At 47.9% G+C, this 20,540-nt stretch overlaps 1 protein-coding gene across 2 annotated transcripts in view; it reads right to left on the reverse strand.

The window, feature by feature from the left end:
* Positions 1–20,332, reverse strand: part of LOC138480670 (zinc finger protein 436-like) — an 83,470-nt gene extending 63,138 nt beyond the window's left edge. The window contains exons 1-2 of one of the 2 annotated variants that reach the window (XM_069612344.1): positions 19,878–20,332; positions 632–1,684 (exon numbers count right to left, since the gene is read on the reverse strand). In XM_069612344.1, coding sequence (XP_069468445.1) covers positions 632–1,247 — 616 coding nt within the window. In that variant the 5' untranslated portion in view covers positions 1,248–1,684; positions 19,878–20,332. The remainder of the gene's footprint in view (positions 1–631; positions 1,685–19,877) is intronic. The other variant, XM_069612343.1, reaches the window with a different exon arrangement.
* Between the last annotated feature and the right edge of the window lie 208 nt (positions 20,333–20,540).

Genomic DNA, 20,540 nt, shown 5'->3' on the forward strand with positions numbered 1-20,540 from the left:
AAGAGAAGAGAGAGTGTTGAGCAAGGTGGGTTAGTGAGTGAGTGAAAACATTGCATATTGCATGCATACAATAGTAACACATATGCAGGTTTTAATTCAGTTTGCAGTGGGTCATATTGTGCACAGTTGTTGCGGGTATTTAACAAAACAGACCTGCAAACACACAAAGAGGTACCTTCAGACCATGGGGCCACCTTGCCAGAGAAGTGGCGGCTACTCCATGTTTGCACAAGTGTGAGAAAATCTGCCTGCTGCCGATTGGCCTCAGGGGGGAATTAAAATCACAATCTGGCAAAAACATTAAAGCAAGAGGCTGAGAAATGCATGCGCGTGGGAGAAGTCAATAAGCAAGTTGGGTCCCATGTCCCCGAGAATGAATTCAAAAAGTGAGCATGGTGTTGTCACCCTCCCACAATATGGTTACGGAAAACCTGGAGGGATGAGATCAGCACTCCCAAGCTGCGCCCCGTGATCCAGACTAGGACAGTTAAGGCGCTTTAGATAAATACAGAAAATTGAAATAAAAAGTACTCCCGAATTACTCAACCTCCCATAGCTTTTCCTTTTTTGCCCAGAAGCAAGTGTTTACTTATGCGTAGCGCATTCGCCCTCCCCCACAGCCCCTTCATACCTTCCTCTGCGGATTCCTCATCCCAGACAGATGTGATGACCTCAAAGTTGTCATCTGCAGACGAGGTGCCGACATCCTTTCCAGCCAAGTAGTCCTCAATGAGATTGACTACGCTATCCAGAGACTGCACCAGTTGGTCATTTAACATTTCTAGCATGCCCCCAGGCAGGATCTTGATGAACTGCTCCATGACGACAAGTTCCACGATTTCCTCAGGGCTGCGGCTCTCAGGCTTCAGCCACCTTCTTCCCCAGTCTTGCAGCTGACGTGCGACCGCACGGGGCTGGCCACCAGCCGTAAAAAGGAAGCTGCGAAACTTCTTACGGTAGACTTCCTCACCCAGTCCCATATGGCTTATGATGGCCTCTTTCAAGCAGTCGTAGTCTTCAGCTGTGCAATGTGGCAATGACTGATACACAGCCAACGCCTCACCAGAGAGAAAGGGCTCTAAATGCAGTGCCCACCTCTCTTTGGGGCAGAGTGCACTCTCTGCTGCACACTCAAACTCCAGCAAGAATGCTTCAGCGTCATCACCAGGCTCCATCTTCACAAGGTTGATATCTGGGGACAGTTTGGTGCGTTTCTGCAGCAGAGCATCTCTCAGTCTTGGATCCATGTTGCCCAGTGACAGTCAAGTTTTGGAAAGAGCTAGAGTAGCATTGAGTGGGCTTCAGGGCACCAGGTTTAGGGCTGACCACCACCGCGGTTACGTGGGAAACTCCAGGAAGAAGCATCAAAGGCTTGGCAGTCGAGAAGGCTCTAAGGCGTTTGCAGATCTGATAGTAGTAATGGTACCGCTTGAGATACCAGCAACGAAAGGATCTTAACTCCACATTAATGCTGCACAATTTCTCATTGTGTCCATAGGTGTTGCAGGTCCTTCTATCCGTCTGATCAGCCTGTGGGCAGCAGAGCGCAGTGTAGCAATCACCACAGAAAGCAAATACTTGCACAACTTCACAAGGGTAAAGAGGTCATTCAAATGGTAGGATGCTCTGCTCGTGGTTTCACGGATTAGCTCCAGCTGATGCACACCGAATGTCTGAAAGGGACCTGTAAAAAAAGGAGAAAAGAAACTGTTACACACTGCAAAACAGTGCCAGCAGGGTCACAGGGTATGCAGGTCAAACCATTATGGATGCAATGCTAATGACTGCAACTTAAAGGACAAAAGCTTGACTGAGCTGACCATTGACCATTGAAAAGGCAATCAGCCATGTCACTCGAACCATGCCCTATTGCATACAACTTCTGAAGAGCCTGCAAAATATCTGTACACAAGGAGCTGTAACGATGAAAGAAATCATGGGAGCAGTGTCTTGCACCTCAACTTCCCAAACTGATCTCATGATCTTAAAATGCAGTAGCAAACAGCCTCTAATGTTTCCGACCAAGTCTGATCCTCAAAACAAGAACTGGCGGAAAGTCAAGTCCATGAAAACGTGCAAAGTCCGACAAGCTCTACACCCAATCATGTAACCTTCAGCCTGCATTAGAACAATGTGATGGAAGAAGGGAACCTGCCATACATGCCACAAGAGCCCGGTGTCCACATCAGAACATGTATGTTATGCGGAACGCAGCCGCCTACCCTTATTGCAGGACCTATGGCACTTTGTCTGAACAATGTCAACGTTTTCTCCATTTGACCTCATACAACCTGGGCAGAATATTGAAAAATGCAATCTCAAGGAGCGAGTGGTGCTCTAGAGCAGACCACCACCCCATCACACAACCTCAGGCTTGCATCAAAGTGTAATCCCACTGTTGAAATATAGAACCAAAGCCACCTTCAGATTCTCTAGGCCACCCTGCTTCCACCCCATTTCCTACCCAAGGAAGCGATACCAAATGCTCATTTCAGCAGCTACGTTCACTTTTCGGTCGTCAATACAGTTTGAACGCTCCCTCGATCTTCTACCACTTCTCACATGTCCGCGGAAACACATCACAGACAACGGAATAAGGTTAAAGGATGTTATTAAAAAACGTTCAAACATGAGACTAATGCATGAAAATAGTTTCATGGTAGCTGTAAAAAGGTTCTTGAGAAACAGTCCTGCTTAGTGATTTCTAGAGTTCAGTTCTGATCATTCCTTCTGGGGGCTATTAGGCCCCCCCAAACCCCCCTCCCCATCTATCCTGGGATTTTAGGCCTTCATTCCTTTTCTAAGTGTTCCAAAGCCTTTCCTTCTTTTGGCTCTCCCCTTCAGTTAATTACTCCCCTCTTCTGAGGCAAAGGGACTTCCCAACCCCTCCTCTGTTACGCAGCCCCTCTCCTGGGGATCAAAGTCACTATTTCACTTCACTTCACTGTAGTGCACCCCCCTTGTGGGCATACAACACCCCCCCACCCCTTTACACTGGAGCATAGCTCTCCCCTACCGAACTGCACCGAGAAGCCTGGTTCACCATTGTCGAGCTACCAAGGCAGTGCAAAGGTTACTATTGACTGATCATTCCCCCCCCCCCCCATGTCCATCGTTGGGTCCAAGAGACTGGCTACGTCATTTTAATCGCTTTTTCCCCCCAAGCTCGGAACATATCCTTTGGACATTGTTCTGTTTTATTGCCTTTTCTGTGCAGAGTCTCATTACCCACAACGCTGCATCTTTTTTTATCTTTGGATGTTCTGTGTTCTTTCTACAGCGGTGGGAATTTTACAGTGTTTTCTAGTTATTATTGTACATGGTGTGCTTGATTAAAGTATATATTTTAATAGGACCTCGGTTGGGCATTCCTTGATTTTAACTGTTATACTTCGCTGATTGGGGTGCTACTGAACCAGTGTCACACCCCCTTGAGAGTACAGCCTTTCTTCTGCCTACGTTGCCACAGATGGAGACATAGCTCTCGGCTGCGCCCGTTTTACCTTCATGGTCGTCTTGGCTCTTGGTTTTTAGAAGTGTGAGGGCCGAGTGGGTGCTTTAGCCTCCACTCATACTCCTACTCCTGCAGAGCAGAAGTCCATTCGTCACATTGGTGGCAGCAGTTGGGATTTGGAACAGACTGCGCTTGCAGCCTCGTCAGCCAAAATAAGAGTGTACACTTAACATGCTACTATTTATCAGGAGCAACAATGCTCTTTTGATCACAAATGAATGTACAAAAGATTAGAAATCAGATTTGACAGGAAGCAGTGAGCTTCTTACAATGGGGCGAGTGAAGGATAGTCTGACCAGGTTGTGGAGGTGAATAAATGAACTGGGGACAATACATAAGTTGACATACATAGATAATGGACATTTTTAAGTCCAGGAAAGCAGTACGAGCAGCGGTGCTCAGGATGGGACCATGATGTCAAGTGCTAGAGTAGAGGCAGAGGAAGGGAGGGACAGAGACAGGTTAGAGGCGAGGGAAAAATGTTAGCTAGCAGGCAGATATGAGGTAGGTTAAGAGGGTAACTCGGAGGCGTGGATGTAGGCTTTTCATTTGGTTTTGAACAAATCGATTGGACGGTTTCTCAGATGTCTGGGGCAAGAGAATTCCATGCAAGTGGAGCAAGAAGAGAGAAACAGCGGAAGTGAGAGGAAGCACAGCGAGGACGATGAGCATAAGGGTTGTCGAGAAGGCAGAGCCGAGATACGTTGACAGCAAACGTTGACATGAGCTGCACAGCCACCTTGTCAGTAGGTGAACTGCGGAAGCACTGTCGAGTAAGGGGATTCCCCTGTGGCAGTAATGTTAAGAAAGCCGAACTGGTGAAAAGCCTCCAGGCTTTTGAGTAAGTCAGGGGATGGAGGGTTACCAGGACGCCAGTAGCAATACTACAGTAATTCTGTAAGGTCACATGCTTCTGCTAGGTCCCAGGGGAACCAGCCTGGAGCAGACCTAGAGGAACAGAAACAGAGGAACGAGATTTAGTGCTACTGAGCAAACGGGAACTAGAGAACCAGAAGAGCTTCCAGTGGGGAAGGGTGTACGTCTTTTCCTTTTTTCTCCCAAAGGTAAGCCTAGGCACCACATCCCCAACGACTCATTCCCTCCTTATGGGTTTGGGAAGGGTGTAATTGATTGGTACTGGGGCTCACCTCCCATATGCAGGATGCGGAAGAAGAGTTGTGCAGTGCAGCCCTTATGAGCAGTCTACGTAAGACTCAAGCAATCTCGGGAAGCAATAGATCGAGTCTAGGCATGCGCCTACAAAATTAAAGATTGGATGCTGGCAAATAAACTTCACCTTAGTACCTCAGAGGTTTTGTACTTGGCCCCGACTGGTAAAAACAATACTGTCCAGTGCACTCCCTGAGCCTCACCGTTTGGTATCCCTACCAAAATCGGATACAGTGAGGAATTAGGACTGCATCTGGCAGTCAAACATGGACTGTAACTCCCAGACTAGCCAGACAGTCAAATCTATATATTATCAATTGAGACTTCTCAAACCCGTCATACCACTCATTGCTGAGAAGGACCGTCCAATGGTAATAGGCGTACACACTAATGCCAGGTTAGATTATTGTAACGCTCTCATGGGGGCACAACAATTTCAAATTAAAAGATTATAGGTTGCCCAAAACTCTTAGCTGTCTTTCTAGGTAATGAGAAAGTCAATCCAACATCAGAGGAATCCCCACTGGCTCCCAGTTCAGCGGCGAAATCTTTTTGAAGTACTTTGTTTGGTTTTCAAATGCATCCATGGGCTGGCATCAGCCTACCTGACTGCAGAAAACCAGGTGTACTGCCCTCAACAACATCTTCGCTCTAGGGATCAGTACCTCCTGCAAGCCCAACTGACAAAAACAATGATTGGGGGGGGGGCGACAAGCAGTTCTCTTTTGGCCCCCGGTCCTGGAATTCCCTCCCACTGGACCTCCAGGGGATCAACTCATTGACTCTTTTCAGGAAGCAGTTATAAACACATCTCTTCCTATAATATGTCCTCAATGACCCAACGAGATAGTGAGGTATATGCTGAATCAGTCACTCACATCAGTGCTTGGATACAGTCAATGCCTGGTCCCCTCTGGGTATGCGCTATACAAATACTTAAATCAAATCACTGACGGCTGGTACTGATGTAATAATTCAATTGGCTCCTGAGGAGAGGCCCATTTATAGGAAAAGGAAGGCTGCCATCCTCAGGATGTTCTGTAAGACCCCCGAACAATACCACAGGAGCTTTAGAGAGCTCACCAAGAAAGGAGGACAAACCTTTGAAAATCAATAGTTGAAATATCTGGATGGATGGGTTACAGCCAACAAATGTGGGCATCGATTGCATATGAGATTATACTTAAAACTTGTGAAACAGGGTTGCAGCAGCATCTAGTGGACGAGTATCACAGAGCCAAGGGAGCTTGCAGAGGCTGCGGACAGCTATGCGAGCACTCACATCCAAAAGAAGGCTCGGGAAACAACATCAAACCAGATGACAAAGCAATTGATAAAAGTAACTCTAAGGAGGCCAAGAGCACAGGCTCTCCTCCCCCTGCCAAGAAATGGCCCCAAAAGCATAAAGTGAAATCCCAGACACACGATTCGTCAGCACCCATAGAAAGGAGGAGTGAGGGTACCCTACCACTGGGGCATCAGCCTCCACAGCCCCACAACGCTTTCTATGTGGTGACATGACACATAGAAGAGGAAATCCAGCTTACAGGGGTAGACCCAAACAGCCCATAGCCAGTGCTATCCTGATGGTGGAAAAGGCAATAGTGATGGCATCAGATAATTAATTCCCACTGGGCCATGGGGTTGGTCAAAAGTGCCCTAAAAGTACTGGGTCTCCCACTGAGGCCCCGATTCCTGCTAACAGAGCAATATTTCTGGACCATGTGTTCATAAATGGGAGTAAAGCCCGAGCACTTTGTGATACTGCTACAAGTATCACTGCTGTCCGATGATGGAGGGTGTGCGAGGACCAGGTTCTTCCTAGTCCTCCTAAGTAAGTCAGGGGATTTGCCTGGCTCCTCGGATGCCAACTGGCTATCAGCGTGTAGCTGGAGGGTGAAATCTCACAGCTGCCCGCTGCTATCAAGGACGCAATGCCAGTGGACTGTCTGGTAGAGAATGATACGCCTGATGCTTTACTTTAGACCATTTAGAACGAGTACAATGGAACCAGAGGCTTAAGGGCGCACAAGAAAACAAAGGAGCATAGCAAAAGACAAACATGCACAAATACGGGTGAGTCTTAGAGCGCAGATTAGAATGATAGAAGAGAGGAGCACCAGCATAGTGAAAACATCTAAATAAAAGATTTCTGCCTTTTTCCAACCAAAGGTATGGAGCTTATTTCTCTTAGGTCTGGTGGGAAGGCATTCCACACCCCTGGTGCAGCTGAAGCAAATGCAGTTTGTGGCCTTGCTAGATTTACAAGCTGGTATCTTAAGCTTGTTAGTGTTTTTGTACCCAAGAGTCCTTACACTAGATTTCTCAGTAAGCACTTCACTCAGATAAACTGGCACTGATCCTACGAGACATTTATGGGGAATCAGAAGGAGGCGATAATGAATCCGTGCCTCAACTGGAAGCCAGTGCAGGTTATGCGTGGCGTCTGAAAAATGTTCCCTACGTTTCATTCCTGGAACAACTCTTACTTCACTGTTTTGAATAACTTGAAGACGATTACATTCTGATTTAGAGACACCCATTAAAAGACGGCTACAATAGTTAATTTGTGACCGGACTATGGCCCTCGCTATCATCTCAGTGTTGGCTTGAGAGATATACGGCCTGGGTTGGACTAACAGTTTTATGTAATAGGCCGAGGATGAAACCAAGCTACTTACTTGAGCTTGCATGTTCAGATTCTGATCTAAAACTATCCCGAACGTTTTTACTTTTGTACTTATTTCTTTGTTGTAATCTCAAACCCTGCTACTGAAAAGCAGTTATAATCTGGGTCAAGTTTTCTTATTTTATTAGTTCCTATCACCATTGGCTCTGTTTTTTCTTTGTTGAGCGCCAAATTATCCATGTTTGTATCCGATTATATATTTTGTTGAGGAGTCTTTCATCCTCACTGTGTATTCGGTAATATTGTCCCTGTATATAACGTTGCCATACAAATGGGAAACTGCATAGGAGACGTCATATATGGGGACAATATATGGGGCAAATGTGAGCAGGGGTGTGTCCTCGCTGCCTAAAAAAGCCTGCAGGTTCCAAATGATAATGTCACCACAAAGAAAACGTGCCATTTGTGCATGGCAACATTTTTGCAGAGACTTCATGCAACCCTATATTCCGGATAGCGGGATGACACGTTGTGTGCCATCTGTGTAATTTGTGAAGGCAACGTCATTTTTTTTCAAATAGGTTAAAAAAGGGGAAGAGTCGAATGCTATAGAAACCGATGGCTGATTGAACACCCCAAATGTATGCCAGTAAAATTACATCGACCATGGGGGAGGCATGGGATACCGCTGTGAAATGGGCTCATATTACTACCTTCCCCTCCCCCTACACACCGCGATTTGAAAACACACAATTCTTCCTGGGCTGTGGAACCTCAACCTTTGAGAAGTGGCATCAAAGTGGATGTTGAATGGTGCGAGATATGTTGGCAGGCGGCAAGGTCAAAGACTTTCAGCAATGCAAGTCAGACTTTGGGCTACAGGAGAGGCATAGGTATGGATATATGGAATTGCGCCGCTGAAACTAGCTGGCTAACGGCCCCTAACCCCCTTTGAAAAATACTTAAGATACCCACAATGTGGACAAGGGAATGATGACCTGCATATACAAACATATCAAAGAAGGGAAAAGCACATCAAGCAGGACCTATATGAGAAAGTGGAAGGCGGACACGGGCACTGACATAGGGGAGCAAGAGTGGCAACGACTGTGGATCCAGATACCTAAACTCACTAGATCTCTTCTGGTCCGGGAGACCTGGCTAAAGTTAATGTTTCAGTGGCACTTAACCCCGGTCAGACTGCATAAAATATACCCAAATTCTTCCCAACTTTGCTGGAGAGACTGTCGGGGGATTGGCACGTGGGCACATATTTGGTGGGAATGCCCAAAGCTGGACACATATTGGGGATACATACACCAGGCTATAACACAGGGGAAAGCGGGAGGGGAAAATAAGGGGCTAGATATGCTGTGCCTAAATGGGACCCTGGCCGATATTCCTACGAAATCACTTTGTAAAGTATACGTAATCATGATGATGTCGGCAGCAATGGTATTGGCTTGTAAGTGGAAGTTGAAAGCACCTCCCCAGGAGCATGAGCGGATTGCCAAAATATGGTCAGTGGTTGCCATGGAATGGCTCACATACTCCATACAGGGAGATCATTCAAAGTTTACAACAGAGTGGTCCACCCTCCTGCCCTAAAGCTGCAACCCTGCTAGGAATCACTGACCACAAGAGGACTTCGATCCATGAAAGGGAGGGAGCGGAGACACAAGAGTTTGCCTAAATACTAGTAACGAATTGAATAGGGCCCCCTGTCACGACAAGGGTTGCCACACAGAGGGAGAAAGACAAGTTCATCCGGCTCCAGGATCAAGGGGAAAGGGAGGGAGGACGTACGTTTTCAATGTTGATTGTTTCTTTAAAAATGCCAATAGCCAATAAAAACATGTTGGGGGGGGGGGAGAAAGAGTGAACACATTGTATAAAGAAGGTGACAGACAAGCCCTCTGTGGGGCTCCATAAGCAAGGAGCACAGGTGTGGCCTCTGTGCCCTTACTGCAAACTCTGCACCATCTGCTGCTCAAAACTGAAGTGATCCAGAGGGCAGCATTATCAGAAAAATAAGCCACATCTTTCAGCCTAGTAGCCAACAGTGTGTGATCAACAAGATCAATCGCTGTACAAAGATCAACAGCTTAAGTATAGCCGCGTGACCATGGTCTATGAAATGTAACTGTCTTGGTTTCAGATAGAGCAGCGCCGTTTCAGTGCTGAAATAATTGCCGAAATCACAAGATCTGAGGCCAAAGAAGCAGCCCTCAAGCCCATGGGTGTGATCGGCTGAAGATAGCAAAAGATCAGCGCAGCCTAGTCCTGATCCACAGTCCCCATAGAGATCGGCTCCTATTGGAGAGGACCTATTGGCCACTGAGGGGCCTCCATGTGGTGGCACCAGACTCAGTGACCCCAGGATTGCAAACAGTCATGGAACCACAACCTGGGGGTGGAAGACCCATTAGTCTCAGACCTCAAGGCCCTACAGAAGCAAAGTGACTTGTCCTTAGCTGGAGGTCCCAGTCATGTTCAATTTCACCAGGCACAACGCGACTGTCCTACACGGATAGACCCGTCTTAGCAGAGAGCTACAGGCTCATTGCGAGGGTATGTAAATATACATTAATGCCTCTCCTAAAATAATATTACATGAAAATAGTCCCAGCCCTAATTTATGGTGTAGACGTCTCCTTACCAGATACAGGTACATTTTTTAACCCATTATTTAAAACAAATCCTGCCACCCCCCGAACCCCAATTGATTGCCTCGGGCTCCCTCACTACGCTCGGTTGCTGTGGCATATCTGGGAGAAACAATTATGCCCCTTCATTTAAATTCACCAGCTCCCACTGGCCCTGGGACTGTGCTGGGAGCGGCGTAGGGCAAGCCTAGGGACTCTGGTGAGGGCAGGATGGGGGAGCAGGGGACGGAGGGGGGCCCAGCCACTGTACTGCTGTACTGGTAGGGAGCAGTGACGGTGCATGATAGATTATATAGCCATTTGGACTTACGGGTCCCAGACCCAAAAAGTTTGAAGACCACTGCCCTAAAAGGTGTCATTTGGAAAAGTAACGTGGGTGTTCCATTACTTCTCCCAAATTGTGTAATACGACATATGATATACGTTATTTAAAACGCGCTTAATTACTGAGGTTTCTAAGCGTGGACCTGGGGATCGAACCTGTGTTGCTCTGTGTCGTGTTGCTTCCAAGGTGAGCATGTTGCCCCTGAGCTATTCTCCCGAGACATGCAATAGGTCTTAATTCTTTAGGAAGTATTGTCGGGTGGAAAAAGCTTCTCTATATGCAAAGATGTTGGATCCACTGGACAGCTCACTTTTCACCGATATTAAGGACATATTGACAAACAATTTGTCAGTGACTAACAAGTTTCACAAAACCCTCATGAAGGAAATTTGTTTGAATGTTTGTGAATTGATAAACAATCCCAATAGAACTAAAAAAACTTTTGAAAAAGACTGGATAATAACAGTTGAACAACTTAGTACATACTCCATTATGATCGGGGACTACATAGGTTTGATATTAGCATTGTGTAGATTCGTCAAAATGTTATATGAAATGCTGGATGATTTTACTACGATTTGTGGAAAGCATTTTAATGAATTGGTTTTCACCCTTTGATATGTTCTTGTTAATCAATGTTCGTTCTATGTTTGATGTATTTAAATTTAGATTTCTTTTCTCTTTGATAGGGGTATTCCCTTATGTAGTATTCCCCAAATAAGACTATAGGACTCGGGAGGAGACAGATACCCTGCCAGACTTGTTGCATGCTGAGTCAAACGATGGGTCTCTAAGGGGAGTTCAAATCTCCCCAGAGCTGAGTGAACAGCAAATGCAGGACTGGCAGCAGCTGCTGGGCCAGTACGCAAGTCTGGTCTCCCCGACTTCAGGTAAAATTGATTAGTGCCCCCATGATATTGACACTGGGGACTCGGGTTGTAACCGCTGCGTTTCCTTTCATTTAATAACCGTGTGTCGAATAAAGGTATAGGGCACATTACAGTGCATGCAGGGCTGTGGCACTGGCTTCTGTTTTGCAGTCTACAGTGAGCCTGGGACTGGAGGTGGAGTTTGCCCAGGCTACATAAATATGCCGACGCACGTGTAAGTCAGAGAGACACAGTTATAGGCGTCAGCTCAGCAGCGCCCGCTCTGTGCAAGGCTCCATACATTTTAAAACCCCCAATTCAAATACAACTACCCAGCCTGAATAATCATGGCCCTTACAGAAGCTCGGGTGATATGATCGGTTATTTATAATATCCAGAGGTTTATAAGCGCAGACCCGGGAATCGAACTTGTGTTGCTCCATGTCGTCTTGTTTCCAAGGCGAGCACGTTGCCCCTGAGCCATCCTCCCGAGATGTGGTTGGCTTGATGGGCTAATTACAATCATAGCCCTTTGCCACTCCGACATTGTCTGAATCGGACGCACTAGCACCTCAGAAAGAAGGTACAGTATGTTTTTTTTTAACCCAACTGGCAATTTTATGTACATCTCATGCGCAGGTTGCAAAAGTGCCCGGGCGCTTCCTGTTAACGTTGTAACATACTTACATTTAGAAAATGCTCATGTTGTTTAGGATCCTTTCGTTTAAACAAAATGTGGGTCTTGCAGCAGTTCACGGACTCCAGCCTTGGGATCACTCGCCGCGACGGACTGGAGGCCTTAAGCATTAGAAAGTGCAATTGGAAAACGAGCTGATCTGATCTCATCTCTACAATCGGATCAAAACACAGGTTTTGCAATTTGCAGAATGCAGATCAAATGAAACAGCACACTCACATTCTCAATTCCCATGCAATTCCATGCAAGGACACTGGACTATCACGAGATGGGATCACAGGGCTGGGGCTGAGGTGTCTGCATGCAGGAAGGCAAGCCCCGTGTTTCATCTCATTGACAGCAGAAGATTAAATATTTTATACTTTCACATGTTTTTTTTTGGACAAGTTAATTCAGTCAGCCAGGTCTGTTGCTTGCTGGTAAATGCTACTGTTTTGCCCTTCTCCTCCAGCGCGTGCAGTGCCGCACTAATAGACCCGCTTGCACTTGCTGTGCAGAGCACAGCAGTACATGCTTCCAAAGGCTCATCAGAGGGGAGATGGTGTAACACCACAGGTCTAGTTCTACTATCCGAGGTAGAGAAGCCAGAGCTATTAACTGCAAGAGTCCATACATAACACCAGGCCACAAAATAAACTATTGAGGGGGGTCATCATTCCTTGCATAGCAGATCCATTTAATTGCGATTTAATAGCCAGTAAGATAACTCAGCAGGTTAAGGGCCTGCTGCTAACATCTGTGTGATCTGCAGGTTCCATGGCCTGCTAAGCTATCTCAGCCTTTCATCTTTCTATGGTTGTAAAATGACTAACAACCTCTATTGGGTTAGAATAAGGTATTCTTTATAAAAGTGTTCTATGTGCATCGGTGTTGCAAAAGCGCTATATACTTTTTTTGTTAATGCATTACTCTCGTATTGAAGGAAACTCCTTCCTTTTAGCATGGGGGCACATGTCCAGTATTTTCCTTACAATCGGCCATTTAAGAAGATGCTATAAGAACATTTGATGTCTTCGTACCGGAACTCCATTTTCTCCATTTCTATTTTATGCTCTGAATCTTGGCGCTCAAATGACTTTAACCTGGTCCACTCTTAAAACGTAAGCAAAATGAAATAAAATATGCTTGCATTGCAGACACATGGGAGCAACAGAGTTTCATGCAAGGGATGAGGCATGGGGACCATCATGCACATGGGGGTGGCGAGGGGGCAAGCCATGGCCCGTGGGAGCTCGAGAAGGCTACAAGCTCGCGTAACAGAGGAGATCAGTGGTGCAACGGCCATTGGGCATGGTGGGCTTTCATCCCAGTCTTGACTGACCGTGGCAGAACAGGACATGGCACAAACAGTGCTCGTCGCTGCCCGCTTCACAAAGGTCCAGCTATTGGGAACGTAAAACACTTTCATTGTTAAAAACTGAATTTGTATGCATAGTACGTTGATAACCCTGCTCCCGAAATGTGACGGGTTAGCGCCCCCTCCATCCTGAAATATCGAATTGCACCCCTGCCCCCACCGGTGGCCGTCATTTGTTAATTAAAATGTCAGGAGAAGAACCCATTGTCTCTCTTCTTGTGATGGCCCTGCCGACAGCAAAGTATGAGGAGGAAGAGTTGATTTTTGGTACAGCCCCCCTCATTATACTTTTCTGACTACTGACCATCACTAGAGGGGTGACGGGGTCACGTGGTTCTCCATCCCGTCATTTTAGTTTCCAAATGACAGGTCTCTCCTCCCTCGAGGGGGTCAGAGGGGTTTTGTGCTTGCCAGACAGCACCAGGGTCGTTAAACCCTTCAGTTGCAAAGGGGCCACAAGTCTCAAGGGGGTAACTCGCAAGCAACTGCCCCCATATTGCCAGTGCCACCGTCAGTGCCAGCAGCAGTCCTTTAACACTGCAATATATTCATTACATTGTATTTATTGAACATTTGTATGGTGCCTATACAGCAAAAAATGTCTCGAGGCATGTGAGGAACTCATGGAGGCAATAGTAAAGACAAACAAGTGATCACAGTTCAAGGGTGTTTATTAAACTGCAAAGTTAGGTCGGAAAAACACCTAACCTAAATAAGATGGGAGCAAGCTTCGACCATTAAATAAGGCAGTCCTTGTGGCGTCTTGTCAAAGTAAAGGGCCTATACTAAGAAAAACGTATTGCCAAATCCTTACAACTAATTACAGAAAGAGTGTGGGATAAGGTTCCCAAGAAAGAAGAAAATGTTCACAAACAATAAGTCAGGATGCGGTACTTGAAGTCTCCCTTCCCCACGTTTTCAGCACAGGACACGGGGGGACTTGCAGCGCATCACACACTCGAGCTTTCCCAGCATGAGCTAACAGTTCTGCTTTCAGCAACCAGGGCACTCGGTGGTTAAGTCTCTTAACAAATTAACAAAAGTCTCTTGCCTTCGAGGGCCTGATGTATTCAAACAAAAAGTTCTGTTCCAAGTATACTTTAGGTGATTGCTTCTTCCCTACGCCCCCCTCTTCTGGGTGCAGACCCCTCACAAATCATTCAACAAATCAAATAAACACTTCCTTTCTCAATGGACTTAGGTGACAACTGTCCACCCCTGGATCGCCCTCTTTCGGGCTTGGACCCCTTTCAAACATCAGCCTCCTTCCTTCGGGTTCACTATGGCTTTTTTTTACTTTCACGAGTCTTAATGTTTCCCCACACAATTCCCTGTGGACATCCCTCAGTCGGGTTCACTCCTGTCAACACACTGTTTATAGGAACTTCAGGCTTCGCCCCTTTTGTCAGCATCCCTCCTTATCGACTCACCAGCTGAGATGAACCACTTGGCTTTCTCTCTCTTTGAAGTCAAGGTCAGTACCCCGGAGACCAGCGCCTCTCCCCGGCTTAGTTATCAGCGGAGGAGGGTCTTGAGTACCATCGACATCTGCTGCAAAACACACTGGCTATTGTTTGCTGTTTTACGATTCCTTTTCTAGAGGTTTCACAGGCCTTGGTCGCTTCCATCCTGGACACCCACCCGGTATGCACAGTCTTTCTCATCCTCTTGAACTGCCAGGCTGAGTTAATTCAAGTTGTGCGTTCTGCCTTGCTCATCCTGTGCTCCATGCTCCACCTTTTATCCCAGTGGGGAAGTGAAAGGGCCATCAGGCGTGTGCGATTCTGGTCAATTGCCTGACCCTTGTATTGGGACATGTCAGGTAAATGGCTCTGGTGTTAGTCTGTTGTCTTTTGTGTTGTGCAAAAAGGGGGCAGGGGCAGGGTTTTGGAATCGCCTACGTGATAGGAAGGGGAAAAGGTGTCCACAGAAGGGGGAATACCACGTCACACCCAGTGTCCCACTCCCCAAGGACCCCCCCCCATCCAGGTGATCCTCCCGCACTGGTCCACCCCCAGGAACTCCATCCAATAGCGATGGCCGTGTCTTGGCCATCTGGGTGAGAGATCCCCAGGGACTAGTCAGGGAGACACCTTCAGGTTTCTCACAGGCGTCACAACACTAAGGTGGAAGGGGGAACAGAGGAGGATAATCAACAATAAACGGTCCTACTAGGCCTTGTGACATTCGGATTGTGCAAGTGCAGAAACTGAAGTGCATGGGGGATGGGGGAGAGAGGTGGATCAGGGGAAAGTGAAGGTAAGGGGAGAAGGTGATGCAAGGGGGGAGGGGACAACTAACGCGAGGAGGGGGGTGGGTGGAACAGACTCAGTAGTCTAGTCGTGGAAGGGTTCTCGAAGGCAGGTGCCGAGGCAAACTGGAGGATGGAGGACCTGGCCCCTGTATGACTCAGAAGGGACCAGGCAGCCAGTTGCAGCAGCAGAGGGGGCTTGATCAGGGAAGGGGGAGGAGAAAATGAGGGTCTTAAGAAGCTTCCGGAACTTAAGGAGATCCAGCTCAAGTCTTAGAGGGGTAGGCAGGCCGTTCTAGAGAGGCGCCTGCCAAAGAAGGAGAACCCCCCACTCTATGCGTGGAGAAACATCTGACCCGCAGAGATTTAGAGCTAGAGGGCAGAAGGACTCTAGCAGGGTGGTATTTAGGGGGAGAAAGTTGCTTGTAGCACGGTCCCAGGCCCCAGAAAGCCATCTGGATGATGCAGAGAGTCTTGACTTTGATCCTTGCAGCCACTGGGAACAGTTGAGGGATTGTAGGGCTGAAGAGGTGTGGTCCCTGGGCTTGAGGCCAAGGATGAGTCTTGCAGTCTTATTCTGGATTAGTTGAAGGCAGAGGGAGGAAAGAGGCAGATTGAGGAAACGGCGTTGCAGTAGTTGAGCCTGAAGAGAACCAGAGCTCTAGAGACATGCGAACCTCCTTTCCCCTGCACTCTTTTGCATTCCACCTGGCCTCCGGTTAGCACTTGCATAGCCCAGCGCCCCCCCGCCATCTTTGCCCCCCCCCCAGCACTTGTGCACTCTCCACTCCGACCTGCACTTCCTTCATTCCTTAGCATTAGTGCATTCCGCTCTGGCCAGCGCCTCCCCACTCCCCTGCACATCCTGTTACTGCACTTGCACGATCCGAATGACACAGGGCCTAGTAGGACAGTTTGTCTGTTATTCTTCCTCGCTCTCCCCTTCTTGTCGCGCCTCGAAACACCATTTGCTGTATAGGCGCATTATAAATGCCCAATAAAATAAAAAGCATCCGGTCCTCATCCAGTCACTCATTCACACCCAGATTCAACCGGAAGCAAGCAGGGGGCGCCAGCTTTTGATCGACAGCCCCCACCCTCTGGAACACTCTTCCTGACATCAGAAACAAACGTTTGCTTTCGACATTTTAAAATTACTCCTGAAAACCTGGCTTTTTAACAGATATGTATAACTAACCTAAATGATATACACTTTTTGTATTTCACTGTTATTTACCGATTTTTACTTTCTGCTCTCACATTTTCTGTACAAACACTCCGATACCTCTGGGTCTGGGCACTACGCAAAATGAAAAAAATAAAATCAATTTCCAGTTTCTGGCCATACATCCCAAATGTCTGTGTCAATGCCATCATCGGGGAAGTGATGACTCAGGGTCTGTTTCCCATAAAGCTCTTGCAGGGACTGCAAGCTCAGGAGTAAGCACTGAGTGTACCACGCCCAATGACTCAAGGCATATTACCTACCCCAATCAAGGTAGCAAAAAAAAAAAAAAAAAAGGAGTGATGGCTAGAATGTTTTCAGTTAATCTTCCTAACCTCTGGCATCATTTCTGAGCAACCTTAGACCATTGTTCTTCAGCCTGCCATGCCATACAAAAGAAACCAAGCATATTGAAATTAGCAAATTGGGCTTTCTTCCTTCTGTAATGACTCGGGCAGGTTGAAAAACAATGGTCTGGATGATTGCCCAGAGCTGTGCATTTCTCTACCTCCTACTTCTTTAAACTTCGAAAGAGGTTGTATTGTCGACAAAGTTAAAATTGGACCACCAGTTCCTTCTCCGTTGAGTTAAACGGAAATAAATGTTTTAAGAAGAACTCTGACAACTTCTTGGTGATGTTTTATGTTTGTGTCTTGGTGAAAAGTTGACTTTTCCAGCCAAAATTATATTTTGGACAATGGTTAAATACTGGTGTGTGCTGTACCATGATAACCACGTTATACTGTAATTTCAAATGAAGGTTATCATACCATCAAAAAATCAATACCGTGACATCCCTACAGAGACAGCCAGCTGGTGAAGAGAACTCACTGGATGTACAACATGGTAAAGGACACCATCAAGGAGGAGGATGCCAAATGATGGACTTATGGGTTATTAACCATTCCCACAGCCCCTGCACTAGCTTAGTGGTGCTGGTCCCTAATAAGTCTAGTAGCAGGAAAACTGAAGTTGGATTGTGTATGTACTACGGAGGGCTCAATTCTGACACGAAGACAGATGCACACCCCATAACTCAGGCAGATGAACTGACTCACCGGTTTGGCACTGCCAAATGTAGGAGTACCTTTGACCTCACAACGGAGCACTGTCAGTTTGGCCTAATGCATCTCTCTTGACCGTCTGTTTTTACCTTGATTGTGCAGGCTCTTGGTTTGTAAAGTGTGATGGGCTGAGTGGGTGCCTTCAGCCTCTACTCATGCTTGTACTCCTGCAAAGCAGAGGTGAATTTTGTCCCATCTGGACAGCACAGGGGAGAGTGATGCATCCAATCTCCAGAGCAACAAAGCTTCAATCAACACTGCAGCAACTACCATCTCATTCCCAGACTTATTGCAGGTCCAGTCCAGGGCCATACAGCTTCTTGCATCTTCCTAGTTCCCTGGGCCCGAAAGAAGATCAGGCTCACCCCCGCTCCACAACAGTCAGGTCTGCAGGGGCAGTGATATGCATCAAGTCCACCAGGAACATTGGTCAGAACAAGAGGCAGACCGCTCCTCAACTGGCGGGAGCTGGCAGCAGCCGCCAGGGCACTCCACATTCTCACCACTTCTCAGGGGGTAAAGACTTCTATGATCAGCCGTCCCAACAGTGGCATATGAGAACAAGCAGGGGGGGTCTTTGTTCAGAGTCCCTGGGCAGAATTGCACGGGGACCGTGTGGAAAGGGACCTACAAGCCCTGTAGGCAGCCCACATCAGGGGTCAGGACAATTTGGAGGCAGATACAATGATTAGGGCTTTTCTGAGTCTCCAAAGAATGCTAAACGTCTCAGGTTTCTGACCACGGGTTCCTTCACAGGGAGGATGGGCATGGGATGCAATATCCAAAGCATGGCCAGAGAGGCTGCTTTATGCCTTACCCCCTCTGCCTCCAATTCCAGGGGTTATATTCAAAATCAGGGACTTAAAGGCAGAGGTCATACTGGTGCCTCCACTTTGGTCCCGCAGGAGCCTGGAGATTGAAGGGGAAATGCTGCATCGAGGACATCTCTCTGCTTCAGTAGTCTGCGCTAGCCAGAGCAATAGAAGATCCTCCACCCTGACGTCCTATGAAAGACACTTTAGAAATGTCCATTTATAGTATAAGAATAAGTATAAGTATAAGAATAAAGGGCTCTCCGCCTATATGGGTCCAGGGTAGTTTACACTTCAACTCCTTCAGGAAGGGTTTACCCTGAGCTGATCAGTCTATACTGCAGGCACAATGGGCAGCAAACCAGGTCTTCAAATTACCGGGGATCAATGATGAAGACTTACGGGATCTGCTGGTTTAGGGGAGGTCCACTAGGGGAATGTCAGCTTGTTGGGAAGAGGTCAGGAGAGTCTCCCTCCAGGACATTTGCAGGGCCGCTACCTGGGCAGATCCAAACACTTTCATTGGGCACTTTCTCCTTAACCTACAGGGACAGGAAACTGGAGCCTTTGGAACAGGGGTGTTGAGTGCAGCACCACTGCGATTGTTTTGGACATGAACACAAGGCTGTTTTGTATCATGTCTTGAATAAACCAGGTGATGGTTGCTGTGCATATGTATGTGTTGTGGGATGCTTTATGTTCTAGGCTCATGCTTCACCTAGAGTTGGTATAGTTCACACGCAAGTGCTGGGAAGAGGGACGTGGAGTGAACGAGTCTACTTTTCCTCATCCCAATATTTGTGCCCCGCCTCTTCCTAACGACTCGGTTTGAATGGACCTGCCATAGAAGTTGGGATTTACTGCATGTCACCGGGTGAGGAGGCTCTATATACCCAGAAAGGGGGCGGGGGCAGAATGGCCAGGAGGATAGTTCTGGGGCAACGCGTGCCTGTCGGAAGCAAGGCAACACATAACAGAACACAGGCTCGGCAAGTACTGGGACGAGGAAGAGTTGGCCTGAGTAATGAAGATTACCAGTACGTATTCCAGGCAGTTCCCACTAATGTTACCAAAAAAGCGAATGTGGGGGGGTTGTCTTTCAAGAATTAAACCATCATGGAGCGTTTGACACTAGTGTCGATTCCGGTTTCTTTGGCTACAAAAAGCCTGGACCCAAGCACATGCCCGGGCAGTGTGGGGAAAGGGGCCTGTCACTGGCAGGCCGTATGGAAGATTAGAGGGGGCACCTATGTAAGGGAGGCTGAAAACGTAGAGCATGTAGAACGAAACCGTATTACCAGGGAGCCGCCTCGCTCTCCTCCCACTACTGCCGGTTCTGCCTCCGTCCAAAGTGACCCGGAAACGAAAAGCCGCCTCACCAGGAAGAAGGGGGAACTGACACTGTCAGCGGGGGGAGGAGTCCCACAAGCAGCCGAGGGTCGGGGTCGCAACCGCAGGGGCGGGGCCAAACTGCCAGGAAGAGGAGACAGCCACTGGGAAGAGGAGGGCTGCCGGAAGTCTGGGGCGGGGTCGCAACTGGGAGGCGGGGCCAAACTGCCAGGAAGAGGAGACAGCCACTGGGAAGAGGAGGGCTGCCGGAAGTCTGGGGCGGGGTCGCAACTGGGAGGCGGGGCCAAACTGCCAGGAAGAGGAGACAGCCACTGGGAAGAGGAAGGCTGCCGGAAGTCTGGGGCGGGGTCGCAACTGGGAGGCGGGGCCAAACTGCCAGGAAGAGGAGACAGCCACTGGGAAGAGGAAGGCTGCCGGAAGTCTGGGGCGGGGTCGCAACTGGGAGGCGGGGCCAAACTGCCAGGAAGAGGAGACAGCCACTGGGAAGAGGAGGGCCGCCCGGAAGTCTGGGGCGGGATCGCAACTGGGAGGCGGGGCTAAACTGCCATGAAGAGGAGACAGCCACTGGGAAGAGGAGGGCTGCCGGAAGTCTGGGGCGGGGTCGCAACTGG

Source organism: Ambystoma mexicanum, chromosome 5p, assembly GCF_040938575.1.
Source record: "Ambystoma mexicanum isolate Mex_15411 chromosome 5p, UKY_AmexF1_1, whole genome shotgun sequence".
In the NCBI taxonomy this organism is placed as follows: domain Eukaryota; kingdom Metazoa; phylum Chordata; class Amphibia; order Caudata; family Ambystomatidae; genus Ambystoma; species Ambystoma mexicanum.